The sequence below is a fragment of the Choristoneura fumiferana genome, chromosome 30 (assembly GCF_025370935.1).
Source record: "Choristoneura fumiferana chromosome 30, NRCan_CFum_1, whole genome shotgun sequence".
Classification (NCBI taxonomy): domain Eukaryota; kingdom Metazoa; phylum Arthropoda; class Insecta; order Lepidoptera; family Tortricidae; genus Choristoneura; species Choristoneura fumiferana.
Window position 1 is genome coordinate 6,700,508 of NC_133501.1, and position 14,753 is coordinate 6,715,260.

At 37.1% G+C, this 14,753-nt stretch overlaps 1 protein-coding gene across 1 annotated transcript; it reads left to right on the forward strand.

The window, feature by feature from the left end:
* Nucleotides 1-6,157: 6,157 nt before the first annotated feature.
* On the forward strand, nt 6,158-13,032 carry LOC141444583 (motile sperm domain-containing protein 2-like). Its single transcript, XM_074110149.1, has 2 exons — nt 6,158-10,804; nt 11,035-13,032. Exon 1 carries the CDS (start codon nt 6,305-6,307, stop codon nt 7,682-7,684), a length of 1,380 nt encoding a protein of 459 aa, XP_073966250.1. The 5' UTR covers nt 6,158-6,304; the 3' UTR covers nt 7,685-10,804; nt 11,035-13,032.
* Nucleotides 13,033-14,753: the final 1,721 nt, after the last annotated feature.

Genomic DNA, 14,753 nt, shown 5'->3' on the forward strand with positions numbered 1-14,753 from the left:
GCAAGAATATGCTTAGCTACTAAATCGAACCTATACCAATACGTAAGAAATGCCAAAACCGCCAGGAGGCGTGGAAATGCCTTGCTGACGTCTTCGAAGATTCAGGTTTGGTGCGCAGAGTACTCTTATTAAGACAATTACACAGAATAGAGTTCTGCAATTTCAAGTCTATGTCAGATTACATAGAAGCTATAATGACAAATGTTCAACAATTGGCCGATATAGGTAAAATAATTGAAGACACTGAAGTAGCAGAGGTATTGTTGAGTGGATTGCCTGTTGAGTATGATTCTCTTGTTTCAAATTTGGAGACCGCAAATATGACAAAGAAATTGTCCAGCGAGGTTGTCCGAGCTCGCTTGTTACAGGAGGAATACAGGAAGTCTGACTCCGAGAACAACACTGCATTTCTTTTGAAGAATAGATCATTTAAAGGAAGATGTCACTTCTGCAAGAAAGTAGGTCACATGAAGGCAAATTGTTTAAAATTGAAACTGAAGCACAGGAGCAAGAGTAGCGAAGACCAGGCCATGGCTGCAGGTTTTGAGGTGCACCAGGATGTGTGGTTCGTGGACTCTGGATGTACTTCGCACATGTGTAATTCTCTGGACTCTTTTGTCAATTTGAAGACTTTTAATAATAAAGTGACAGTTGCAAATAATGAACAAATGCAATGTGAAGGTATAGGTGATGTATTTTTGAACTTAAATGGTAAATTAAGAAAATTGTGTAGCGTTTTGTATGTACCAGGTCTTTCAACAAATTTAATATCTGTTAGTAGGCTTATTAGTCGAGGTTACAGCGTGAGGTTCGACAGGACAGGGTGTGTCATTGTAGACAAAGGTCTTAACAGGGTTGCGTCTGCTTTTGTACAAAACGGTATGTATAGATTGAGCATAGGTGAGAATTCGTGCAATGTGGTGAACTACAAACCCTCACAAGGGCGAGAGTTTGTTAGTTCCGCAGTTGCTACTCAGGATGCAAAACAATTGTGGCACCAGAGGTTGGGGCATATTAATCAGAGGGATTTGCAGTCGCTTGGGGATAGGTTGCCTAACAATCTTTTGTTACAGAACCAAGGACAGCAGGAAGGTAAATGTGTTCCTTGCCTTGAGGGGAAGTTGGCCGCTAAGCCTTTTCCTAAAGGGGCAAGTGTGTTAGCTGATAAACCGCTAGCTCTGATACACTCTGATGTATGTGGCCCACTGCCGAGTAGCTGGGGTGGCGCGAAATATCTGCTCACCTTCACGGATGACTGCACGAGGAAATCATTTGGGTTCTTATTAAAGAAGAAATCTGAGGTATGTGACCGTTTTATTGAATTAGTTAATATGTTAGAAAGGCAGACAGGGCTGTACGTTAAGTGTCTACGTTCAGATAATGGCGGAGAGTATTGCAACAAACAACTTTCTCATTTCTTGAAAAGAAAGGGTATAGTGCATCAAACAACAGTGCCATATTGTCCACAACAGAATTCCGTATCGGAGAGGCTCAACCGCACTTTAATGAATAAAGTCCGGTGCATGCTGCAGCAGTCGGGACTGGACCGCCGTTTTTGGGGTGAGGCTGTGATGGCCGCCATATATTTGAAGAATAGATCTCCAACAGTGGCATTAGGTGGACGTATTCCGGAGGAGGTATGGACTGGGTCTAGAGTGGACCTTGGTCAACTCCGGGTCTTTGGTTGTATGGCATATGTAAAGGTACCAGATGTTAAACGTGGTAAATTAGATGCAAAGTCAAAACCATATGTGTTTGTGGGTTATTCAGACACAAGTAAAGGTTATAGGTTGGCTGACTGTTTAGACCCGAGAAAAGTTGTATTGTCAAGAGATGTAGAATTTTTAGAAAATAGGTTTTATAATTTTCGACAAAATAATAATGATAATTGCAATAATTTTAATTTGGATTTTATTTATGGATTTATAAATAATGAGGATAATTGCAATGTGTCATTGTCAGGTGATGTGAATGAGAATAGCATTGGTTCCAGCAGTAGGAATGAGAGTACTATTGTCAGTGATGTGAATGAGAGTAGCATAGGAATTTGTAGGAACGAAACGAGTAGTCCTAGGTATGTGAATGAGAGTAGCATAGGAATTAGTAATAGGAACGAAAGTAGTAGTCCTAGTGATGTAAATGAGAGTAGCATCGAGTCTATTAGCAGGAATGATAGTACTGATATAGGAGTTGTAAATGATAGTAGCAACATTTTAGAGAGTATTAAACGTGATCATAATTACTCATTAAATTTTTCAGATGGAGCTGATGAAGAGTATTGCTCTGCAAGTGAGAGTGGCTCTCTATCTGATGGTTCTGCGGGAGTGAAAGAGTGCTCACCGGGCAGCACCACGTCTGCTGGAGGGGAAGTGACGGCAGAGGCGGAAGCCCGACCTTCGACCTCTACAGAGCGTCCAGTGCGTAGTACGCGTTCTGCTCTACCCAAGAGGTATGCCGATTACGATTTATCTTTGATGGCGAATGGTCGTGCGTTCGAGCCAACTACGTACGAAGAGGCCGTATCCAGCGCTGATGCTGATGACTGGCGAGCTGCTATGACGCAGGAATACGACTCTCTAATGAAGAACAAGGTTTGGAAGCTGGTAGACAGACCTAAGAACGTCAATGTGGTAAAAAGTAAGTGGGTATATAAAATTAAAAATGATGCCTCTGGTAATTTTATATGTCATAAAGCACGACTTGTCGCGAGGGGCTTTACGCAGCAGGAGGGGATTGATTACAATGACACATTCTCGCCTGTCGTACGCCACTCTACCATGAGGATATTATTTAGTTTGGCAAATGAACTAGATTTAAATATAGATCACATTGATGTAACTACAGCATTTCTGAATAGAAATTTAGAAGAGACCATTTATATGGAACAACCTAAAGGTTATAATGTAGACCATAGTAAGGTATGTTTACTTCAAAAAAGTATATATGGACTGAAGCAATCTAGTCGCATGTGGAATTTAAAAATTCACAATGTTCTGTGTAACAATGGTTTGGTTCAAAGTAAAAGTGAACCTTGTGTGTACTACATAAGGTCAAAAAATGATTTTGTTATCGTAGCATTGTATGTTGATGATTTTTATTTGTTTTATCAAAAAGATAGCTTATGTAAAGTCAAGCTATTGCAAACATTAGAGAAAGAATTTAACATTAAAAATCTGGGTCCCATACAAAGCTACTTAGGTATCCGTGTTCGTAGAGATAGAAAAAACGGGACTTTGTCTTTGGACCAGACTGTGTACATAAAGAGCATTTTAAATAAATTTAATATGTCTAATTGCAAGCCTGTATATACACCTATGCTTCAGTGTACTAAGTTAGAATTGGAAAATAAAAATGAATGTTTAAGTGATGACACATTCAAGTACAGACAGCTTATTGGTTCATTAATGTATTTGTCTGTCTGTACACGACCGGATATAGCTTTCGCGTGTAGCAAACTTAGTCAGTATAATAACTGTTATGGGAAATCACATTGGTCAGCTGCCAAGCGTTTGCTACGATATTTAGCAGGTACAATTAATTACGGTTTATTGTTTATAAAAAGTAAGGAATTGTCATTAAGTGCATATAGTGACGCTGACTGGGGAAATGACTGTCTTGATAGAAAGTCTTATACTGGTTTCGTTATAAAGCTGGGAAATAACACAGTTAATTGGGAATCCAGAAAGCAAAGGTCGGTAGCGTTGAGTAGTACTGAAGCTGAGTATATGGCTATAGCAGATGTATCTAAGGACTTATGTTTTATACAGAACCTTATGTCAGAGATACTTCCAGATACCCGTATGAGCATTATTGTTTATAATGATAATCAGAGTGCGCATAAATTAATTGAGAACAAAGAATTGTGTCATAAGCGCACTAAGCATATTGATGTTAGATTTCATTTTATTAAAGATTTAGTGCAAAAAGGGTTTATGGTTGTAAAGTATCTGAGTACTGAAAGAATGATAGCCGATGCTCTAACTAAGGTATTAAGTGCTAGAAGAAACAGTTTATTGATGAATAAAATGTGTGTAAAGCCTTGCTAATTATGATTATGTGTACATGCATCATGAATTGTTTATTTATGCTAAGTTAGCATGATAGGTTGTTATTTTATGGTTTGGACTGTATACCTACTTGAATCTTGCATTGTGTAGAGTCAATAAAGTGTTGATGTAGAGTCTATGTAGGATTGATGTAGAGTCAATATAGAGTTAATGTAGAGTCTATATAGAGTCAATGTAGAGTCTATGTAGAGTCATCAAGCATGCAATTTGTTGTGTTCGGCATTAGATTATAATGCATAAGGGGAAGTGTTAAGATTGACAATGAATGGGCATGTAGATATGCATTATCTCTATTGCATGGCATGCCTTATGACCTTTTGTGTAATGACAACACCATGGGTTGTCTACTGCTCTCTATCTCGTCTTCCGTCCGTCGACTCACTGCTTGTTATTTTGTTGCTGTGCTGTAATTGAATAAATCCTGATTCATCTGAGAAATCATCCGTCTTCATTTTATTGTATCCACGATAAACCTCTGAAAGGACACCGACTGCTGCTCCTACAGAATTAAAGGGGAGGGGAACATGGACAAAAAGATTATTTTTCCTAATCAAGGCATTTCTTGTGAAGTATGGTGCATTAATGGACCATTTTGAATTAATTAACACATAAAAAACTAGTAATCTATTTCTGGTGTACAATAAAGAGTAATTGTATTGTAATGTAATCGCTGCTTGAATACAAAGTGACACAAATAAAAATAAAAACTTTTTTTTACTTTATTTGTATCACTTGTGTATGTATTTAAGCCAGTGGCGTAGCTAGGTAACCTAGGGCCCTGGGGCAAATAAAAAAATGGGGCCACTGCTATCAAAACTGGTAAGGTCTTTTGAAGTAAAATCATTATTTATACGAATACTTTAAAAATGCTAAGCAACTTTATCATCAACTATAAAGCAGAATTTCGAGGGCCCCCTGAGCTTGAGGGCCCCGGGGCACTGCCCCGCGTAGCACCTTGGTAGCTACGCCACTGATTTAAGCAAAGAATTATTTTTAGTTCATTCATATGGACCTCTGCAAAGAAACGCCTGATTCATTAAATTACAATGTCTTTTTTTAGCTGTTGAAACTGTGGCTGCAGCCTTAAGTTCACAAAGCTGACGCAATTGGTGGATATTAAAATAATGCAATTATGGTTTTTCTCAAACTCGATGATTTGGCATCCCTATTTGACAAGGGAACGGCAACGTCTTTGAGGCACAGAGGCCTTGATCAAAAGTAAGTTTCAAGCAAGTGGTTTTTATTTTAATACCATTTTGTCTATTATTGACAAAAATGTATACTGTTTTAATTCTTTTAGTGATGTTGTTATAATAAAAAAAAAACACATCCGTGACGTGTTAAATAATTTCATCGTCTTTAATTTTATTTTCGTGAGAGAGTTCCACCAAATATTATTTCTAGCGCAAGATAGTTTCAATCACTTTTTTGTGTAAATCAATAGACATTACAATTGAAAAAAGTGAAAACGTGCTTTACACTTTCATGCTTGTAACATTTGTATTACTTAATGCTGAATGTGGGAGACAAAATGAATTGTTATGCTCTAGTGTGTAAAGTAAAATCTTTGTCTAAAGACCAATGCAACCCGGAGAACAAAAACTTTTTTTATACCTAATACTTATACTATAAATATTAATACGTACCTACTTATAGCAATGCATGAAAATGAAAGTTATCTAGTAAATTAATATTTGTTCCAACTGTTGCTACTTCATTTCCTCGCAATCGAAATGAAAAGCAGAACTAACTCATTCATAAAATCCATTCTGCCCTCGATTTATCTATTACCTTCATGTGCGGAATTACATTTGAAATTTACCACGAGCTTTGCGGGGAAGGAAAACATCGTGAGGAAACCTTCACAAACCTGCGAAACAATTCAATGGTGCGTGTGAAGTTCCCAATCCGCACTGGGCCCGCGTGGGAACTACGGCCCAAGCCCTTCTGAGAGGAGGCCTGTGCCCAGCAGTGGGACGTATATAGGCTGGGATGATGATTCACTTGCGGCTCGGGTGAACATGAACATCTCGGGTAAAATGGCGCGTTTTATGCATTCGCTGTGGGAAATAAAAACCTTGTCGCTGGTATCCCCGTTCAAATGTCATGTCATGACATTTATCGTGATTATTCGTGATATTCTATTCTAAACTTTTTCTAATTGCTACAGTGATTTTCCTACCGTCTCACGAAACAATATAAATTATAATCCATTGAACTAGATGAAATAATTCGTTATGGCATCCCCCGCGGACGTGCGTGCAGTGTTCGAAGCAAAGTTAAAAGAAGGAATACCGAATCCACCAGGCGAGTTTCACCCGTTGGATCTCGAAAGAGTTAAGGACGATAAATATCTGAAAAGGTTGTTGCAGCACAACGATCATGACCCTAAAACCGCCGCGGATATGCTCTGGGACATCCTCGTGTGGAGAAAAACCGTAGGAGCCAACGATTTAAACGAAAACTCGATTAGAATGGACTATGTTAAAGAAGGTGCTTTCTTCCCCCACGGGAGGGACATAGACGGCCATCTGCTGCTTATAATCAAGTCAAAAATGCACGTCAAAGGCCAAAAAGACTTTGAGGACCTTAAGAAGATACTTATTTATTGGTTTGACCGCATCGAGAGGGAAGAAAATGGGAAGCCAATTACTTTGTTCTTTGATATGGATGGTTGCGGTCTCGGTAATATGGATATGGAGTTGATTAAGTATTTGATCACGCTTATGAAGATGTATTACCCGTATTTTCTTCAATATATCGTTATTTATCAGATGCCTTGGGTATTGTCTGCTGCATTTAAAGTTGTCAAGTCCTTATTGCCAGCAAAAGCTGTTGAACGAATGAAGTTTGCTTCTAAAGACACTTTGAAAGACATAGTGCCGATGGAACAGGCACTGACATGCTGGGGTGGCAAGGACACATACACATTTGAATTTGTCCCTGAAAACCGAAGCACGAGTGAGCATACTCCTAAAAAAGTGACATTTGCTGAACAGGGAGACGGGCAGCATTCTCCTGGAGAAATGCTACGTTTGAATCCAAATGATACCATTGTTTTTAAGAGCGAAAATGATGAGCTATCTGGTCAATTCACAATAACGAACATGGATGAAAGCGCAGTGTCATTCAAAATCAGAACAACGGCACCTGAGAAGTTCCGTGTCCGGCCTAGTTCAGGAACTTTAGCGACTGGAGCTTCTCAAACTGTACAAATTGTGGTCCAACCAGGCTTCCAGTTCCGAACAGTTACGAAGGATCGCTTCTTAGTCATGTCTGTGCAGATCCCAAAGATCGATGTTACACCAAAAGAACTCGCGGATGTGTGGCAGAAATCATCAGGAAGCAAAGTCGATGAATACAGACTCAAATGCCACTTTCCCGAAAAAGACATGCCGAAGAACGGCAGCATAGTCGACGGGAGAACCCAAGAAAAACCCGACTCTGTTACCAATGCGCTAAATAACTTGCAAGTTAACTACGAAATGCTGCACAAACAAGTCAAGATGTTGAAGATATATCAATTACTAACTTTGATTCTTACAGCTTGCGCAGTTCTACTTGGGTACCTGGTATATAAAACCACAAATGATGACAGGTACTGTGAACGCATGTAGCTATTACAGCTGGTGGTATTCGATACCACTGTGGATATAGATGTAGTATTAAACTATTTTCTGATGTTCACATTAGCTATAAATACGGTTATATTTGTGAAATATTGTCAGTTAGTGTCTAAAGTTGAACGGTTGCATGCTAAATGAATACAGGGTGTTTTACTGGGCTGGTAGCGTACAAATACAAGAGAATAAACATACTGTATCACTGGAAGTAGTTCACGCCGTGAAAATCTTTCTGGCCCTCTTGCTTAGGCGCCCATGTACAGTCAAGAGCAAAAATATGTATCTATTTGAAGCACTCAAAAATATGATATGATTTATAAATGCCTTATTATGTCGGAATAAGAGTCTGTGGTACATATTTTTGAAGGGTTAGATGAGTCCATATTTTTGCATTTGACTGTACGTCTGTACTATATTTCATTGATTAATTAGCTATTCGTAGGATTATTTTTATAAGGATACTAGCAACCCGCCTTGGCTTTGCATTGGTGTTATCCTCATCATCATCGGTTTAGGCCCGAAGAGGTAACAGACAGACATATTTTCGCATTTATAATATTAGTAAGGACTAGTAAATATACAAACCTTGAAAAATTATTTAACTGATAGTGAAAACTGCAACAAAATCCGTTGCCTTATTTATTTGATCCAGAAAGCGACTTTGTTTTATGCTAAGAAATATTTTCTATCACTGAAAATTTTCGACGAAGCAAACGTTCGGAGAAACAAGAATTCGGCGAACCGGGAACTATTCATATTATTGCGGACCTTTCAGTCTAGAACATAGAAATGTAGTGAGCTTATTTTCCCAGTTTGTTCTGATTTATTGTAAATACAATACAACACAATTTATTAGTGTTTTTACTATGTATGATGGGATGGAATTAGAAAAAAATAGCCAAGTTACCTAAAACGAAGTGGGTAATTTAGTTGGATTATGTTAATACTTATTTAGGAGTCAATCAACTTTTTAGGTAGGCTTGTTGCCATGGTAACGTCTCCTGAGTTACTTATTAAAAGTATCATTTTAAGGGGTCCAGTCTAGTTAATAAACTCGTGAGCAAAAATTTGATCAAAAATATAGATTTGATATTATGAACACACAACTATTGTTAACGGTCGTGTTCAGATATTTTTGATTGAATTTTTGCTCACAAGTTTATGAACTCGACTGTACAAATCAACTAAAACTTAGGAGTTGTGACAGTTTTGAGGCAATACCATCATGGCTCATCTCCTAAGCATGTTAATAGTATACATTGCAGACATTTTCCTAACAAAGTGTATTACTGATGTCTCCTGCAACAACAGCACTAAAAAGTTGATTCACCCTTAGCTATTTAGGTCTGGCTCACTTCTAAATTGTTACACTAAGATAATATTAATCAATAATCAATCAATATTTTTGTGTTTTTGTGTTTATAAACTTGTGAGCAAAAATTTTATCAAAAATATGTGAACACGGCTCTATTGTTAAAGGGGTGTAGAACCGTGTTCAGATATTTTTGATGAAATTTTTGCTTACAAGTTTATTAACTCGACTGTACATTGGGCTTAGATCTAACTTCGGTTGTTAGTGAGTTGAAGCTAAATATGACAATTTGTATCGCTTTATTTATTAAAAAAAGTTTTTAACATGTTTGAGGTAGGTCTCGAAATTATATAACATTCCGAAATTAACTTTGTTACTTTTTTGTTATGAAAATTTAGAATAGGTACATGGTATTTGGATTCATTTGAACTGTATGTACAGTCGCCATCAAATATTTCGGAGCGGCCAAGGTGGTCAATAATACTGGAACATGCGCTCTATTACTAAGGTATTCGAGTTCATGTTTCGATATTTTTGATCACCTTGGCCGCTCGCAAATATTTGATGGCGACTGTACAGCCGAGGTCATAAACTTGTGAGCAAAAATTTGATCAAAAATATCTGAACACAACTCCATTGTTAACGGCGTAAGCGTGTTCAGATATTCTTGATCAAACTTTTGGTCACAAGTTTATGAACTCGACTGTACATCAATGGCGTGAAGTGAAATTTTCGTTAAGTCACCTGAAGAGTGAGATGCAACCTATTAGTGTCAAAGCATTACCGTCACAGACGTCACCAAAAATATAGGGAATCGATTTGTCATAGCGTCACAACACTGTTGTAAATACAAAGGAATATTTGAACATTTAGGGGCGGTTTCACCATCCATTGATTAGTGTTAACTGACGGTTAAATGTGATGCCGTCTCCGTCTATTCGAACAAAACAAATAGAGACGGCATCACATTTAACCGTCAGTTAACATTAATCAATGGATGGTGAAACAGCCCCTAAATGTTAGTAATTATGTATAAAATTTAACGCTGTTTATAAAAGCTCTCAATTAAAGCCTATTTAAAATAAATTTACAAATATGTTTTGTCTTTCTCTGCCCTTTTGATATTTGCCTTCGAAAGAAAAAGACAAAACATGTTTTATAGAAAAAGTGCTAAAGATTGGTAATATAGCATTTAAATGCACAAATTTTTTATTTGCACATAATAATCCATCATTAGAAAAGTAGCGCTAAACGAAGCTAAGGAAGTAGTTCTATTGATGGTATTTTTTTCTCTCGCAACTTTGGAGGATGCCTTCTGTGTATTGGGAAAAAGGACGATTGTGAATATTAGCTTCAGTAAAAATATGTTTTTTACTGAAGCTATTGGGAAAAACACCATTTGGGAAAAAACGCGTATGGAAATTTTGCTACTAGGAAATAAGTAACGATTCTGGTAAATTGATCAAACCAGCCGTTTCATTCAACATGTCTTGTTTTTTGCAATTTGAGTGAAAATTGAAAATCATGCATTCAATTTTTTTTTAATACGCTCCTATGATACCTACGCAGAATAATATTTTATATAAAATTTTGTAATTACTATAATCTGGCCTGATTGATAAGATTTAGTTATAGATATATTAACTTATAGATATAGATAAAAACTTTAAGAACGTTATCTATGTATTTTGTAACGTTAAAGTCGATTTATGTATAGTCTCCATCATATATTTCTGAGCGGCCAAGGTAGTCAAAAATATGGATACATGCACTCTATTATTATTATTAAGGGGCTACCCGAGGTATTCAGTATTCAGTATTTATTTATTGCAACACCTTTTACAAAAAAATATAAAAAATTATGCCCTGTTGGGGCGCGGCAATTTAAAAATTAATTACATTAATTAACTTATACATAACATATTATGCTATTTTAACCTCATGTATTTTTTAGGAAGAGGTTTAAGGAACACTTATAAATTAACTTTATATAATTAAGGTATCTAAATAAACTACTTATACATTTATCTAGGATTTCATCGATTTTTGACAAGTTTTGAATCGTATCCTACTTTTGCACTACAGATAGAATTAAAAGTCAAACGGCTATCGGTTCTCCAATCTTTTATCTCCATTTTTGTCTACCGGATTTTGAAAAAAATGAATAAGTACTTACTTAATTTTGTATGATTCTTTTTAAACATTGTCTGAAAAAACACTTATTTCGTATCTCTATTGACGTGATAGATCTAACATACACGAAATCTGCATATTTGAATTCGTCTTTGACGTCTCTAAAAACGTGTCGAGGGTTTTCATTTGAAATTAATTAATACAAAAGTTATGGCCAGAAAACCAGTTTTTTGGCCTAAAACTGTTCAACTTTGTTGCCAGATATCTCGAAGACAACTTTGAAGTAAATATGGAATACTATATTGCTTAAAGCCGTTGTTGTTTATATAATAAGCTACAAAAATCATTAGAAAACTAAGGAATTCTGATCGAAGGTCATGGGGCATGGGATCCCCTTAAGGTATAAGAGCATGTTTCGATATTTTTGATCACCTTGGCCCCTCCACAATATCTGATAGCGACTGTACGAGTATAATAATATTTTATGCAACTGTATCGTAATAAGGGTCCTTAAAACACGAGTGTGGGTTTATGAAACGAGGCGTAGCCGAGTGGGTACAGTTGCATACAATATTTTATCTATATCCATATATTAAATCCTCTATCATGTGTTCCGCGAACCATTGAGAATGACCTGCATTAACTCTTACTAGGTAGGTATGGCTGTAATGATGTATGAAATCTCATTACGATACTGCCGTGTTCATAATAGAATCCAATGTCGTAATGCTGGTCATTACCTATGGTTTTTGAACGCATAATTGAGGATTTACTATATGGGTGTAGATAAAGAAATATATTACTGTAACTATGAACCAAGCGCACTGTGGACAAAGTAATGGTAACAATGAAAATAAGATTTTTTTAAACCCCCCACGCAAAAGGGGGTGGGGGTGTAAGTATTACGCCAATATCTGTCGGTCGCATTTCACTCATTCTCCTTTTCTGCAATCAGTTCTTTTTGTAGCTGTGTGTGTAATCATTCACTTCAACTCTCGTGGCATCTCGTGTATCTACCCGGAAATAGAGACGATGGGAGCGAATCGATTAACTAACTTGAACCAACATTCCAGCTTCATATTTACGCAATACTGCATTTGACTAATTATTTGTTATTTATTTTATAAATCAAAAGCTTGACAATGCGTGTTATCGAAAGGAAAAACATACAACACAGACATAATTCAAATCTTTATTCTAGATCAGGGAAAGAAATACCTACTAGAGTTTAACGTGACACGTAAGTAGCGCCATTATCTACTAGTGTATAAAGAAAAGCGTTTTAGAAAGAAAGATTAGAAAAAAATACTGTATATTGAATTATCTACCGATTTTTTTTCTTCGCTACACATTAACTGTAATCTATATTTTCATTATAATGGGAACAAAACATTTATTTATTTCCATAACTAGCTTTTGCCGGGGCTCCACCCGCGTGGTATTCGGTTATCGCGCGCTGTTCCCACGGGAACTGTGCATTTTTCCGGGATAAAAAGTAGCCTATGTCACTCTCTAGCCCATAAACTATCTCTATGCCAGAAATCACGTCGATCTGTCGCTCCGTTTCGACGTGATGTGAAAGACGGACAAACATACAAACACACACACTTTCGCATTTATAATATTAGTATGGATATCGTCACTAATTTGTCTGAGTGAATTTTATGAACAAACTTTTATTTTATATTTAAGGGTCAATTTCCAAAAGTAAGCTTGAAAAAATCTCGTATCGTATTGACAGCTTGTATATTTATTAATTAAAGTTGTGTATAGGGAAATATTGTTAAAGTTAGTATAGTTTATATGGTTGATTAGTTGCGGGATATGTTTTAATTATAAATTATATGCCTATGTAATGGGATGATGTACAGAATTAATATATTCATATCACAAGGTACTATATTGTTTTATTTAAAAAAAATAAGATTATGCGGAAGAGAGGGATGTCGACCGGATGGCTAAGTGGTTAGAGAACCTGACTACGAAGCTTGAGGTCCTGGGTTCGAATCCCGGCCGGGGCAGATATTTGTGTGAATAACACGAATGTTTGTTCTCGGGTCTTGGATGTTGTATTTAAGTATGTATTTGGGCCAATCAACTTTTTACCGACACTAATCTGTCCGCGACATTTTTCAAACAATTACTGATTTTTGTAGGTAAACATGTTATTTCTGTATTTAATAGATGGTGTACATGAATACATGCCATCCTACGTAAGTTCAACCTATTAAACCGTGAAATATCTTGTTGGAAGTACGATTTTTCGGTAACGCCAGAGTCAGGTGTCGGTAAAAAGTTGATTGGCCCATTTATCTATATAAGTATGTTTATCCGTTGCCTAGTATCCATAGTACAAGCTTTGCTTAATTTGGGACTAGGTCAATTGGTGTCAAGCTGTGGTGTCAAGTGTCCCATGATATTTTTTTTTTTTATTTTTTGCAAACGGTCGCCCAGTACAGGCATGTTGAGCGTCTTCACTTCACCCATATGATGTTATCATGTTACCATTATATCGGCCCGCATGAAGCGCTTCGCTTCATCTTTCCTAGAAAGGTGGAGAAAGTTGGATAACTTAGCGCTAGTAATTAAAAATATTATGAAAATATTCCATTGTGTCAAGTCGTTTTACGATTTAACGGTCCAAAGGAACTTCCCGACTCTACCCATAAATGAGTTCTAGGATTTAATTGAGAAACAAAATCTTTAGATTTTAAAGACATCTGTCTTTGAGTAGCGGAACTCATAAAATGTCAATTATCTTTCGGCTATTCCACGCTAGATGGCAGCACTTTGTATGCAGTTTTGAAATAGACTCGCACTATAAGATAATCGCCAACCTCCTTTCATGCAATAGCGAGAAAAATACTACGTTCGCGTTAAACCATGAACAAAAACAAAAAGGGGGGTGTCTAGACCTTTCTAAACTTATAAAAATGCGACGCCAAATAAGGTGCGTAATAAAAAAACTAAAATTATTTAGTAAAATTTCCAAGAGCTTTCTGGTTAAATACCTACTTGTGAAACTATTCTATGGTGTAAGTTCCCAATCCGGTGAGAGAGGACCAGCTGGGCTACTACAAAAACACGAAACTCGAAGTTCGTGTCGTGCGATCCCTCTGACACTTATACTACGAGAGCGAGAGGGACGGTACGATACGAACTTCGAGTTTCGTAGTAGCCCATCTGGCCCAAGCAGTAGGACGAGTATGCACTATGATAACGATACTGATGATACTTTGTTAAACTGCAATATATAAGAATAAGTGAATAATCATTATATCAACCGTAGGACGTCCACTGTTGGACATAGGCCTCCCCCATAGACCTTCAGTTGCTTCGGTTGGAAGCCGCCTGCATCCACCGTGAACCCGCGACTTCAACCAGGTCAATGAACTAAAAGAATTTCCTTGCTCACCCGCGACCTTACGATAGCTAAGCTTATGCAAAATATGCGTGTTCATGCAGTTCCTCCACCTCCACACTGTAAGAACACACACAAATCACACAAACCCATCTATCACCACCACCACACTACACTGACGCGTTTCGAACTCAACCAGAGCTCATCTTCAGAGTGACACAACCGTACACCATGCTACCAGTTGATAGACTAACGAA

Excerpts from the sequence above, each read along its gene's own strand:
- LOC141444583 (XM_074110149.1), top strand. The coding sequence starts at position 6,305 with ATGGCATCCCCCGCGGACGTGCGTGCAGTGTTCGAAGCAAAGTTAAAA.